General features: G+C 51.5%; 1 protein-coding gene across 1 annotated transcript; it reads right to left on the bottom strand.

Moving 5' to 3' along the window:
* Window positions 1–815: 815 nt before the first annotated feature.
* LOC133361207 (trichohyalin-like) lies at window positions 816–12409 on the bottom strand (the record flags this gene model as incomplete). Its single annotated transcript, XM_061580091.1, is given in 6 exon segments — window positions 816–896; window positions 3905–4075; window positions 7995–8375; window positions 8616–9338; window positions 9394–11058; window positions 11963–12409. Coding segments are annotated over 6 exon segments (3468 nt in total), but the record flags the coding sequence as incomplete, so codon positions are not given.
* Between the last annotated feature and the right edge of the window lie 1141 nt (window positions 12410–13550).

Genomic DNA, 13550 nt, shown 5'->3' with positions numbered 1-13550 from the left:
CACCAAGTAGCAGTGACGTCACCACGACGCTTGTGCCAGGCCATGTGCACCTTGAGGCCACGTGAAGATGTTGAATGCCCGCTGGCAGGAGGTCACGGGGCAGACCCAGCAGGTGCCACGGGTCGACTGACCGAGATGACCGAGATGACTGGCTGATGCACCACCTGTACCCCCTACTGTACCAACTTGCTGTGCTTTAGCCACCCGGCGCTCCGCTCGTTGTTGTGAGCGTCGCTCCTCCGTCCTCCGTTGTTGTTGGAGGACGACTGCCTCCAACTGCCCAGTAGCGTCCTTCACGAGCCTCCTCCACAGAGGCCGATCTTGACACCGCTGGTACCGGTCATCGGCAAGTCCACTCAGCTCCACGTCCTCCTGAACCACATCACTCAATCTCTTCTCTAGCCCGTGTACACACACACGTGTACAAAGACAAAGACCTCCCCATGTAGCCTTAACCGACTGTCGTGGCAAGTGCTGTTAGCGAGCACCTATGAAGGCCGGAACGGCACACGAGGGGGTGGATGGCCAGCACCACGCCCCACCGCCTTTGTCTCCCCAGTGGCGATGTTTACACACCGCACCAGGTACTCATTTGAGGCTGAGTCGACCTAGGGGAGGCCCAGGACCGGTTCAGATAATCGTCATTGGTATTGGCCGTGAGCGGGAATCGAACTCGGCTCGCCAGGTTCATAGCGCAGCGCGCTAACCGCTACACCACCACTCCCCACACACACACACGTACACACACACGCACACACACACACGTACACACACACACGTATACACACACACACGTACACGAGGGTACGCCTCCTTCACAAGACGACGGTGACGTTGACGCGCGTGAGCAGCGCTCCGGGGAGATTGACGCTCAGGGAGCCTTGAAGCGTCTTCATCTGCAAGAGAGACACAGAGAGTCACAGAGACACAGAGAGACAGAGAGAGAGACAGAGAGACACAGAGAGACACAGAGAGTCACACAGAGAGACATAGACACAGAGGCACAGAGAGACACAGAGAGACACAGAGACACATAGACACAGAGAGACACAGAGAGACACAGAGACACATAGACACAGAGAGACACAGAGAGACACAGAGAGACAGAGACACAGAGAGACAGAGAGACACAGAGAGACAGAGAGAGGTCACGTTGGAGGACGTTGGCGAACACCACCACCATCACCACCACCATCACCACCACCACCATCACCACCACCATCACCACCACTACCACCACCATCACCACCACCACCATCACCACCACCATCACCACCACTACCACCACCATCACCACCTCCGCCCACCCCAGCGAGAGACGCTGCAGCAGGAGGAGGCAGCCTCACCAGGATTGTGACCTCACCAGGATGGTGACCTCACCAGGATTGTGACCTCACCAAGATTGTGATCTCACCAAGATTGTGATCTCACCAGGATGGTGATCTCACCAGGATTGTGATCTCACCAGGATTGTGACCTCACCAGGATTGTGATCTCACCAGGATTGTGATCTGCATCTTGGCATCCGACAGGGAGACATTTGCATCGGCCTCGAACCGCATTTGGACGTAGAACTTCCTGACTGAGGAACGAGACAGCAGAAGGTTGCGTGATTGTTGATGCTGGCAGTGTAAACTCTTTGGTTCTTTCCGTAAAGTCACGTGGGTAGAAAATAAACGAAATTAAATCACGACGTTTCGGGCGCAACACAAGCGTCCGTCATCAGGTGGGACAACCACAGCAAGAAACAATTGCTGAAGTGGGACAACAAGGGCTGCTAGTAAACACATTCCTGCTGCGGAGGGAGCTGGTAGGAACGTTGTTGGGTTGCTCGGTCAATGGCCTGCAGGGTCAACGGCGGCGTGGTGTATTCCGCAAATATGGCCGACTGTGAGGGCGGGCACAAGCCGGCGTGAGTAGGTTAAACGTTGAGTTTTATAAGGGCACCACGGGGTGACTAGCCCCTCCCCACCCAGTCCCACCCCTCCCACCCCCACCTAGCCCCTCCCTCCCCACCCAGCCCCTCCTGCATGACGGACGGACGGACACAATAATCCCCTGTGGGCTGGTGTAACCAGGAGGTTCCTACCAGTATAACAAGAGGCTATATAGGTAAGAGAGGGGGGGGGGGGAGCCAGGGAGCAGAGACAAAGAGGGTGGGGGTAGGGGGAGTGGAGTGCTACAAGCTCAAACTTGCAGCATTCCGAGACCAAGGTGCTCTGCAAACCTTCGGGCTACTTTCAAAGGTTTCTTCATGAAGCCGTCCAGATATATAAACACAGACGTAACTTCAACCGGGAAGATGGATTCAGATTGAGCAATCATTGGAAGGATGTTATTCACCAGGTACAACCTTCACTGCTTCATGGTGTTGACTTCATCTTCCGCATCTGCAGTTTCTTCAGCCTCCTACCCCCAGGCCCGCTCACTTCCCAGCCGCGGCTTTTTGTCGAGATCGTGTCGGAGCCTGTAGCGCTCCACTCCCCCTACCCCCACCCTCTTTGTCTCTCCTCCCTGGCTCTTCCCCCCTCTCTTACCTGTATAGCCTCTTGTTATACTGGTAGGAACCTCCTGGTTACACCAGCCCACAAGGGATTATTGTGTCCGTCCGTCCGTCGTGCAGGGAGGGGCTGGGTGGGGAGGGTGGGGAGGGGCTGGGTGGGGAGGGTGGGGGGTGAGAGGGGGGGGGGCTGGGTGGGGAGGGGCTGGTCACCCCGTGGTGCCCTTATAAAACTCAACGTTTAACCTACTCACGATGTTGAGGTTGGTGATGTGGTTGATGGTGGTGTTGTTGATGAGAGGGGTGTTGTCGTGGTTGTTGTTGATGCTGATGAGGGTGTTGGCGAGGCTGGTTCTCGTGATGATGCCACGGTCAGTTGTGGACTTGCATGAAGCAACGCTGACGATGGTTGTGATGATGATAGTTGTGATGACGATGTTGGTTGTGATGATGACGGTTGTGATGATGATGGTTGTGTTGATGATGGTTGTGTTGATGACGGTTGTGATGATGATGGTTGTGTTGATGACGGTTGTGTTGATGACGGTTGTGATGATGATGGTTGTGATGATGATGGTTGTGATGACGATGTTGGTTGTGATGATGACGGTTGTGATGATGATGGTTGTGATGATGATGGTTGTGATAATGATGGTTGTGATGATGATGTTGGTGATGATGATGGTTGTGATGATGATGGTTGTGATGACGATGTTGGTTGTGATGATGATGGTTGTGATGATGATGGTTGTGATGATGATGGTTGTGATGATGATGGTTGTGATGACGATGTTGGTTGTGATGACGATGTTGGTTGTGATGATGATGGTGGTGATGATGATAGTTGTGATGACGATGGTTGTGGTGATGATGATGGTTGTGATGATGATGGTTGTGATGATGATGGTTGTGATGATGATGTTGGTGATGGTGACGACGACGTTGATGATGAGTGGGATGATAATGATGTTGATGATGATGGTGGTGATGATGATGTTGATGATGATGGTTCGGATGATGATGGTTGTGATGACGATGTTGATGTTGATGATGGTTGTGATGACGATGATGATGATAGTTTGGATGATGACGACGTTGAAGATGATGATGTTGATGATGATCGTTGGGATGATGTTGATGATGATGATGTTGATGATGATGTTGATGATGATCGTTGGGATGATGTTGATGATAATGATGTTGATGATAATGATGTTGATGATAATGATGTTGATGATAATGATGTTGATGATTGATATGATGTTGTTGATGACGATGTTGATGATGATTGAGATGATGAAGTTGATGATGATGACAATGTTGATGATGACTGAGATGACGATGTTGATGCAGACGGAGATACGAGCGTGGTGGTGCATGCCGCTGATGCAACCGTTGTATCACCTTGCGCCAAAGCTGTTGCTGTCTGCCCAGCTGTTGCGGGTGGTCCAGATGTTGTTGTCGATAGAGCTGCTGTTGTTGCTGTTGTTGTTGTTGCTGTTGTTGTTTCGTTGGCTCCAGCTCTGGCTGTCGATGCTCCGGTGACGGCGGCGGCTCTGGTTGTGCGGGCAACCGCTGTCGTGGTCGCAGCGAATGTTGGTGGGAGCGGAGCTGTCGGTGTCTGGGTCGTGTTCCAGACGGGGTATGATGGTGACGTTCTCGCTGAAGCAGTTTGGGGTTGGGGTGTTGGTGGTGAGGGTGACGTCGTTGGAGGCGATGATGGAGATGTTTGTGGTGATGTGGGTTGGGGTTGGGGTGTTGGTGGTGAGGGTGACGTCGTTGGAGGCGATGATGGAGATGTTTGTGTTGATGTGATTTGGGGTTGGGGTGTTGATGGGAAGGGAGTCGTTGTTGGAGGTGATATTATTGTAGGTGGTGTTGTCGTAGGTGTTGTTGTTGTTGTTGTAGGTGTTGTTGTTGTTGTTGTAGGTGTTGTTGTTGTAGGTGGTGTTGTTGTTGTTGTAGGGGGTGTTGATGTAGGTGGTGTTGTTGTTGTTGTAGGTGGTGTTGTTGTAGGGGGTGTTGTTGTTGTTGAAGGTGGTGTTGTTGTAGGGGGTGTTGTTGTTGTTGAAGGTGGTGGTGTTGTTGTAGGTGGTGTTGTTGTAGGTGTTGTTGTTGTAGGTGGTGTTGTAGGTGTTGTTGTTGTAGGTGTAGTTGTTGTAGGTGTTGTTGTTGAAGGTGTAGTTGTTGTAGGTGGTGTTGTAGGTGGTGTTGTAGGTGGTGTTGTAGGTGTTGTTGTTGTAGGTGTAGTTGTTGTAGGTGGTGTTGTAGGTGTTGTTGTTGTAGGTGTAGTTGTTGTAGGTGGTGTTGTAGGTGTTGTTGTTGTAGGTGTTGTTGTTGTAGGTGTAGTTGTTGTAGGTGTTGTTGTTGTAGGTGGTGTTGTAGGTGTTGTTGTTGTAGGTGTTGTTGTTGAAGGTGGTGTTGTTGTAGGTGGTGTTGTAGGTGTTGTTGTTGTAGGTGTTTGTTGTTGTAGGTGTAGTTGTTGTAGGTGTTGTTGTTGTAGGTGGTGGTGTTGTTGAAGGTGTTGTTGTAAGTGGTAGTGTTGTTGTAGGTGGTGTTGTTGTAGGTGTTGTTGTTGTAGGTGTTGTTGTTGTTGTTGTAGGTGGTGTTGTGGAAGGTGGTGGTGTTGTTGTAGGTGATGGTGTTGTAGGTGTTGTTGTAGGTGGTGTTGTTGTTGTAGGTGATGGTGTTGTTGGAGCTGCTGTTAATGGTGGAGCTGGTTTTGTTGTTGGAGCTGCTGTTAATGGTGGAGCTGGTTTTGTTGTTGGAGCTGCTGTTAATGGTGGAGCTGGTGTTGTTGGAGCTGCTGTTATTGGAGCTGCTGTTGATGGAGCTGCTGTTGTTGGAGCTGCTGTTGTTGGAGCTGCTGTTGATGGAGCTGCTGTTGTTGTTGGAGCTGCTGTTGATGGAGATGCTGTTGTTGGAGCTGCTGTTGTTGTTGGAGCTGCTGTTGATGGAGCTGCTGTTGTTGGAGCTGCTGTTGATGGAGATGCTGTTGATGGAGCTGCTGTTGTTGTTGGAGCTGCTGTTGATGGAGATGCTGTTGATGGAGCTGCTGTTGTTGTTGGAGCTGCTGTTGTTGGAGCTGCTGTTGTTGGAGCTGCTGTTGTTGTTGGAGCTGCTGTTGTTGGAGATGCTGTTTTTGTTGGAGCTGCTGTTGTTGTTGGAGCTGCTGTTGTTGGAGCTGCTGTTGTTGGAGCTGCTGTTGTTGGAGCTGCTGTTGTTGGAGCTGCTGTTGTTGGACCTGCTGTTGTTGTAGCTGCTGTTGTTGTAGCTGCTGTTGTTGGAGCTGCTGTTGTTGTAGCTGCTGTTGTTGTAGCTGCTGTTGTTGTAGCTGCTGTTGTTGGAGCTGCTGTTGTTGGAGCTGCTGTTGTTGGATCTGCTGTTGTTGGACCTGCTGTTGTTGGAGCTGCTGTTGATGGAGCTGCTGTTGTTTGAGCTGCTGTTGTTGGACCTGCTGTTGTTTGAGCTGCTGTTGTTGGAGCTGCTGTTGTTGGACCTGCTGTTGTTGAAGCTGCTGTTGTTGGAGCTGCTGTTGTTGTAGCTGCTGTTGTTGTAGCTGCTGTTGTTGGAGCTGCTGTTGTTGTAGCTGCTGTTGTTGTAGCTGCTGTTGTTGGAGCTGCTGTTGTTGGAGCTGCTGTTGTTGTAGCTGCTGTTGTTGTAGCTGCTGTTGTTGGAGCTGCTGTTGTTGGACCTGCTGTTGTTGGAGCTGCTGTTGTTGTAGCTGCTGTTGTTGTAGCTGCTGTTGTTGTAGCTGCTGTTGTTGGAGCTGCTGTTGTTGGAGCTGCTGTTGTTGGAGCTGATGTTGTTTGAACTGCTGTTGTTGGAGCTGCTGTTGTTGGAGCTGCTGTTGTTGGAGATGCTGTTGTTGTAGCTGCTGTTGTTGTAGCTGCTGTTGTTGTAGCTGCTGTTGTTGGAGCTGCTGTTGTTGGAGCTGCTGTTGTTGTAGCTGCTGTTGTTGGAGCTGCTGTTGTTGGAGCTGCTGTTGTTGGAGATGCTGTTGTTGGAGATGCTGTTGTTGGAGCTGCTGTTGTTGGAGCTGCTGTTGTTGGAGCTGATGTTGTTTGAACTGCTGTTGTTGGAGATGCTGTTGTTGCAGCTGCTGTTGTTGGAGCTGCTGTTGTTGGAGATGCTGTTGTTGGAGATGCTGTTGTTGCAGCTGCTGTTGTTGGAGATGCTGTTGTTGCAGCTGCTGTTGTTGGACCTGGGGTTGTTGGAGCTGCTGTTGTTGGAGCTGCTGTTGATGGAGCTGCTGTTGTTGAAGCTGCTGTTGTTGGAGCTGGGGTTGTTGGAGCTGCTGTTGTTGGAGCTGCTGTTGTTTGAGCTGCTGTTGTTGGAGCTGCTGTTGTTGGAGCTGCTGTTGTTGGAGCTGCTGTTGTTGGAGATGCTGTTGTTGGAGATGCTGTTGGAGCTGCTGTTGTTGGAGCTGCTGTTGTTGGAGCTGCTGTTGTTGGAGATGCTGTTGTTGGAGCTGCTGTTGATGGAGCTGCTGTTGTTGAGCTGCTGTTGTTGGAGATGCTGTTGTTGGAGCTGCTGTTGTTGGAGCTGCTGTTGTTGGAGCTGCTGTTGTTGGAGCTGCTGTTGATGGAGCTGCTGTTGTTGGAGCTGGGGTTGTTGGAGCTGCTGTTGTTGGAGCTGCTGTTGTTGGAGCTGGGGTTGTTGGAGATGCTGTTGTTGGAGCTGCTGTTGTTGGAGCTGGGGTTGTTGGAGCTGCTGTTGTTGGAGCTGCTGTTGTTTGAGCTGTTGTTGTTGGAGCTGGGGTTGTTGGAGCTGCTGTTGTTTGAGCTGTTGTTGTTGGAGCTGCTGTTGTTGGAGCTGCTGTTGTTTTGAGCTGCTGTTGTTGGAGCTGCTGTTGTTGGAGCTGCTGTTGTTGGAGCTGCTGTTGTTGGAGCTGCTGTTGTTGAAGCTGCTGTTGTTGGAGCTGCTGTTGTTGGAGCTGCTGTTGTTGGAGCTGCTGTTGTTGGAGCTGCTGTTGTTGGAGCTGCTGTTGTTGAAGCTGCTGTTGTTGGAGCTGCTGTTGTTTGAGCTGCTGTTGTTGGACCTGGGGTTGTTGGAGCTGCTGTTGTTTGAGCTGCTGTTGTTGAAGCTGCTGTTGTTGGAGCTGCTGTTGATGGAGCTGCTGTTGTTGGAGCTGCTGTTGTTGGAGCTGCTGTTGTTTGAGCTGCTGTTGTTGAAGCTGCTGTTGTTGGAGCTGCTGTTGTTTGAGCTGCTGTTGTTGAAGCTGCTGTTGTTGGAGCTGCTGTTGATGGAGCTGCTGTTGTTGGAGCTGCTGTTGTTGGAGCTGCTGTTGTTTGAGCTGCTGTTGTTGAAGCTGCTGTTGTTGGACCTGCTGTTGTTGGAGCTGCTGTTGTTGGACCTGCTGTTGTTGGAGCTGCTGTTGTTGTAGCTGCTGTTGTTGGGGCTGCTGTTGTTGTAGCTGCTGTTGTTGGAGCTGCTGTTGTTGGAGCTGCTGTTGTTGGAGCTGCTGTTGGAGCTGCTGTTGTTGGAGCTGCTGTTGTTGTAGCTGCTGTTGTTGGAGCTGCTGTTGTTGGAGTTGCTGTTGTTGGAGCTGCTGTTGTTGGACCTGCTGTTGTTGGACCTGCTGTTGTTGGAGCTGCTGTTGTTGGAGCTGCTGTTGAACCTGGAGTTGTTGGAGCTGCTGTTGTTGGAGCTGCTGTTGTTGGAGCTGCTGTTGGAGCTGCTGTTGTTGAACCTGGAGTTGTTGGAGCTGCTGTTGTTGGAGCTGCTGTTGTTGGAGCTGCTGTTGTTTGACCTGCTGTTGATGGAGCTGCTGTTGTTGGAGCTGCTGTTGTTGGAGCTGCTGTTGTTGGAGCTGCTGTTGTTGGAGCTGCTGTTGATGGAGCTGCTGTTGTTGGAGATGCTGTTGTTGGAGCTGCTGTTGTTGAAACTGCTGTTGTTGGAGCTGCTGTTGTTGGAGCTGCTGTTGTTGGAGATGCTGTTGTTGGACCTGGAGTTGTTGGAGCTGCTGTTGTTGGAGCTGCTGTTGTTGGAGCTGCTGTTGTTGGAGATGCTGTTGTTGGAGATGCTGTTGTTGGACCTGGAGTTGTTGGAGCTGCTGTTGTTGGAGCTGCTGTTGTTGGAGCTGCTGTTGTTGGAGATGCTGTTGTTGGACCTGGAGTTGTTGGAGCTGCTGTTGTTGGAGCTGCTGTTGTTGGAGCTGCTGTTGTTGGAGCTGCTGTTGTTGGAGATGCTGTTGTTGGACCTGGAGTTGTTGGAGCTGCTGTTGTTGGAGCTGCTGTTGTTGGAGCTGCTGTTGTTGAAACTGCTGTTGTTGGAGCTGCTGTTGTTGGAGCTGCTGTTGTTGGAGCTGCTGTTGTTGGAGCTGCTGTTGTTGGAGCTGCTGTTGTTGGAGCTGCTGTTGTTGGAGATGCTGTTGTTGGAGATGCTGTTGTTGGACCTGGAGTTGTTGGAGCTGCTGTTGTTGGAGCTGCTGTTGTTGGAGCTGCTGTTGTAGGAGCTGCTGTTGTAGGAGCTGCTGTTGTAGGAGCTGTTGTTGTTGGAGCTGCTGTTGTTGTAGGAGCTGCTGTTGTAGGAGCTGCTGTTGTAGGAGCTGCTGTTGTAGGAGCTGCTGTTGTTGGAGCTGCTGTTGTTGGAGCTGCTGTTGTTGGAGCTGCTGTTGTTGGAGATGCTGTTGTTGGACCTGGGGTTGTTGGAGCTGCTGTTGTTGGAGCTGCTGTTGTTGGAGCTGCTGTTGTTGGAGATGCTGTTGTTGGAGCTGCTGTTGTTGGAGATGCTGTTGTTGGAGCTGCTGTTGTTGGAGATGCTGTTGTTGGAGATGCTGTTGTTGGAGCTGCTGTTGATGGAGCTGCTGTTGTTGGAGCTGCTGTTGTTGGAGATGCTGTTGTTGGAGCTGCTGTTGTTGGAGATGCTTGTTGGAGATGCTGTTGTTGGACCTGGAGTTGTTGGAGCTGCTGTTGTTGGAGCTGCTGTTGATGGAGCTGCTGTTGTTGGAGCTGCTGTTGTTGGAGCTGCTGTTGTTGGAGCTGCTGTTATTGGAGATGCTGTTGTTGGAGCTGCTGTTGTTGGAGCTGCTGTTGTTGGAGCTGCTGTTGTTGGAGCTGCTGTTGTTTGAGCTGGGGTTGTTGGAGCTGCTGTTGTTGGAGCTGCTGTTGTTGGAGCTGCTGTTGTTGGAGATGCTGTTGTTGGACCTGCTGTTGTTGGAGCTGCTGTTGATGGAGATGCTGTTGTTGGAGCTGCTGTTGTTGGAGATGCTGTTGTTGGACCTGCTGTTGTTGGAGCTGCTGTTGATGGAGCTGCTGTTGTTGGAGCTGCTGTTGTTGGAGATGCTGTTGTTGGAGCTGGGGTTGTTGGAGCTGCTGTTGTTGGAGCTGCTGTTGTTGGAGCTGCTGTTATTGGAGATGCTGTTGTTGGAGCTGCTGTTGTTGGAGCTGCTGTTGTTGGAGCTGCTGTTGTTGGAGCTGGGGTTGTTGGAGCTGCTGTTGTTGGAGCTGCTGTTGTTGGAGCTGCTGTTGTTTGAGCTGGGGTTGTTGGAGCTGCTGTTGTTGGAGCTGCTGTTGTTGGAGCTGCTGTTGTTGGAGCTGCTGTTGTTGGAGCTGCTGTTGTTGGAGCTGCTGTTGTTGGAGATGCTGTTGATGGAGATGCTGTTGTTGAAGCTGCTGTTGTTGGACCTGGAGTTGTTGTAGCTGCTGTTGTTGGAGCTGCTGTTGTTGGAGCTGCTGTTGTTGGAGATGCTGTTGTTGGAGCTGCTGTTGTTGGAGCTGCTGTTGTTGGAGCTGCTGTTGTTGGAGCTGCTGTTGTTGGAGCTGGAGTTGTTGTAGCTGCTGTTGTTGGAGCTGCTGTTGTTGGAGCTGCTGTTGTTGGAGATGCTGTTGTTGGAGCTGCTGTTGTTGGACCTGGAGTTGTTGTAGCTGCTGTTGTTGGAGATGCTGTTGTTGGAGCTGCTGTTGTTGTAGCTGCTGTTGATGGAGCTGCTGTTGTTGGACCTGGAGTTGTTGGAGCTGCTGTTGTTGGAGCTGCTGTTGTTGGAGCTGCTGTTGTTGGAGATGCTGTTGATGGAGATGCTGTTGTTGTAGCTGCTGTTGATGGAGCTGCTGTTGTTGGAGCTGCTGTTGTTGGAGCTGCTGTTGTTGTAGCTGCTGTTGATGGAGCTGCTGTTGTTGGAGCTGCTGTTGTTGGAGCTGCTGTTGTTGGAGCTGCTGTTGTAGGAGCTGCTGTTGTTGGAGCTGCTGTTGTTGGAGCTGCTGTTGTTGGACCTGCTGTTGTTGGAGCTGCTGTTGTTGGAGCTGCTGTTGTTGGAGCTGCTGTTGTTGGAGATGCTGTTGATGGAGATGCTGTTGTTGAAGCTGCTGTTGTTGGAGCTGCTGTTGTTGGACCTGCTGTTGTTGGAGCTGCTGTTGTTGAAGCTGGAGTTGGTGGAGCGGCTGTTGTTGGATCTGCTGTTGTTGGAGCTGGAGTTGGTGGAGCGGCTGTTGTTGGATCTGCTGTTGTTGGATCTGCTGTTGTTGGAGCTGCTGTTGTTGGAGCTGGAGTTGGTGGAGCGGCTGTTGTTGGATCTGCTGTTGTTGGATCTGCTGTTGTTGGAGCTGCTGTTGTTGGAGCTGGAGTTGGTGGAGCGGCTGTTGTTGGATCTGCTGTTGTTGGAGCTGCTGTTGATGGAGCTGCTGTTGTTGGAGCTGGAGTTGGTGGAGCGGCTGTTGTTGGATCTGCTGTTGTTGGATCTGCTGTTGTTGGAGCTGCTGTTGTTGGAGCTGGAGTTGGTGGAGCGGCTGTTGTTGGATCTGCTGTTGATGGAGCTGCTGTTGTTGGAGCTGGAGTTGGTGGAGCGGCTGTTGTTGGATCTGCTGTTGTTGGATCTGCTGTTGTTGGAGCTGCTGTTGTTGGAGCTGGAGTTGGTGGAGCGGCTGTTGTTGGAGCTTGTTGGAGCTGCTGTTGTTGGAGCTGGAGTTGGTGGAGCGGCTGTTGTTGGATCTGCTGTTGTTGGAGCTGCTGTTGTTGGAGCTGCTGTTGTTGGAGCTGGAGTTGGTGGAGCGGCTGTTGTTGGATCTGCTGTTGTTGGATCTGCTGTTGTTGGATCTGCTGTTGTTGGATCTGCTGTTGTTGGATCTGCTGTTGTTGGAGCTGCTGTTGTTGGATCTGCTGTTGTTGGATCTGCTGTTGTTGGAGCTGCTGTTGATGGAGCTGCTGTTGTTGGAGCTGCTGTTGTTGGAGCTGCTGTTGTTGGAGCTGTTGTTGTTGGAGCTGCTGTTGTTGGAGCTGCTGTTGTTGAAGCTGCTGTTGTTGGACCAGGTGTTGTTGGAGCTGCTGTTGTTGGAGCTGCTGTTGTTGGAGCTGTTGTTGTTGGAGCTGCTGTTGTTGGAGCTGCTGTTGTTGAAGCTGCTGTTGTTGGACCTGCTGTTGTTGGAGCTGCTGTTGTTGGACCAGGTGTTGTTGGAACTGCTGTTGTTGGAGCTGCTGTTGTTGGAGCTGCTGTTGTTGGAGCTGCTGTTGTTGGAGCTGCTGTTGTTGGAGCTGCTGTTGTTGAAGCTGCTGTTGTTGGAGCTGCTGTTGTTGGAGCTGCTGTTGTTGAAGCTGCTGTTGTTGGAGCTGCTGTTGTTGGAGCTGCTGTTGTTGGAGCTGCTGTTGTTGGAGCTGTTGTTGTTGGAGCTGCTGTTGATGGAGCTGCTGTTGTTGGAGCTGCTGTTGTTGGAGCTGCTGTTGTTGTAGCTGCTGTTGTTGGAGCTGCTGTTGTTGGAGCTGCTGTTGTTGGAGCTGCTGTTGTTGGACCTGCTGTTGTTGGAGCTGCTGTTGATGGAGCTGCTGTTGTTGGAGCTGCTGTTGTTGGACCTGCTGTTGTTGGAGCTGCTGTTGTTGGAGCTGCTGTTGTTGGACCTGCTGTTGTTGGAGCTGCTGTTGTTGGAGCTGCTGTTGTTGGAGCTGCTGTTGTACCTGCTGTTGTTGGACCTGCTGTTGTTGGAGCTGCTGTTGTTTGGAGCTGCTGTTGTTGGACCTGCTGTTGTTGGAGCTGCTGTTGTTGGAGCTGCTGTTGTTGGAGCTGCTGTTGTTGGAGCTGCTGTTGTTGGAGCTGCTGTTGTTGGAGCTGCTGTTGTTGGAGCTGCTGTTGTTGAAGCTGCTGTTGTTGGAGCTGCGTTGTTGGAGCTGCTGTTGTTGGAGCTGCTGTTGTTGGAGCTGCTGTTGTTGAACCTGGAGTTGTTGGAGCTGCTGTTGTTGGAGCTGCTGTTGTTGAACCTGGAGTTGTTGGAGCTGCTGTTGTTGGAGCTGCTGTTGTTGAACCTGGAGTTGTTGGAGCTGCTGTTGTTGGAACTCTGTTGTTTGGAGCTGCTGTTGTTCGAGCTGCTGTTGTTGGAGCTGCTGTTGGCTGGAGCTGCTGTTGTTGGAGCTGCTGTGTTGGAGCTGCTGTTGTTTGGAGCTGCTGTTGTTGGAGCTGCTGTTGTTGGAGCTGCTGTTGTTGGAGCTGCTGTTGTTGGAGCTGCTGTTGTTGGAGCTGCTGTGTTGGAGCTGCTGTTGTTGGAGCTGCTGTTGTTGGAGCTGCTTTGTTGGAGCTGCTGTTGTTGGAGCTGCTGTTTGTTGGAGCTGCTGTTGTTGGAGCTGCTGTTGTTGGAGCTGCTGTTGTTGAAGCTGCTGTTGTTGGAGCTGCTGTTGTTGAGCTGCTGTTGTTGGAGCTGCTGTTGTTGAGCTGCTGTTGTTGGAACTGCTGTTGTTGGAAGCTGCCTGTTGTTGGAGCTGCTGTTTGTGGAGCTGCTGTTGTTGGAGCGCTGTTGTTGGAGCTGCTGTTGTTGGAGCTGCTGTTGTTGGAGTTGCTGCTGTTGTGGAGCTGCTGGTTTGTTGGAGCTGCTGTTGTTGAGCTGCGGTTGTTGGAGCTGCTGTTGTTGGAAGCTGCTGTTGTTGGAGCTGCTGTTGTTGGAGCTGCTGTTGTTGAAGCTGCTGTTGTTGGAGCTGCTGTTGTTGGAGCTGCTGTTGTGGAGCTGCTGTTGTTGGAGCTGCTGTTGTTGAAGCTGCTGTTGTTGGAGCTGCTGTTGTTGGACCTGCTGTTGTTGAGCTGCTGTTTGTTGAGACTGCTGTTGTTGGAGCTGCTGTTGTTGGAGCTGCTGTT

This window comes from Lethenteron reissneri, chromosome 71, assembly GCF_015708825.2.
Source record: "Lethenteron reissneri isolate LAM-NWPU_2019-01 chromosome 71, ASM1570882v1, whole genome shotgun sequence".
In the NCBI taxonomy this organism is placed as follows: domain Eukaryota; kingdom Metazoa; phylum Chordata; class Hyperoartia; order Petromyzontiformes; family Petromyzontidae; genus Lethenteron; species Lethenteron reissneri.
The sequence above is the reverse complement of the archived record's forward strand: the minus strand, read 5'-3'. Positions and strand labels throughout refer to the sequence as shown.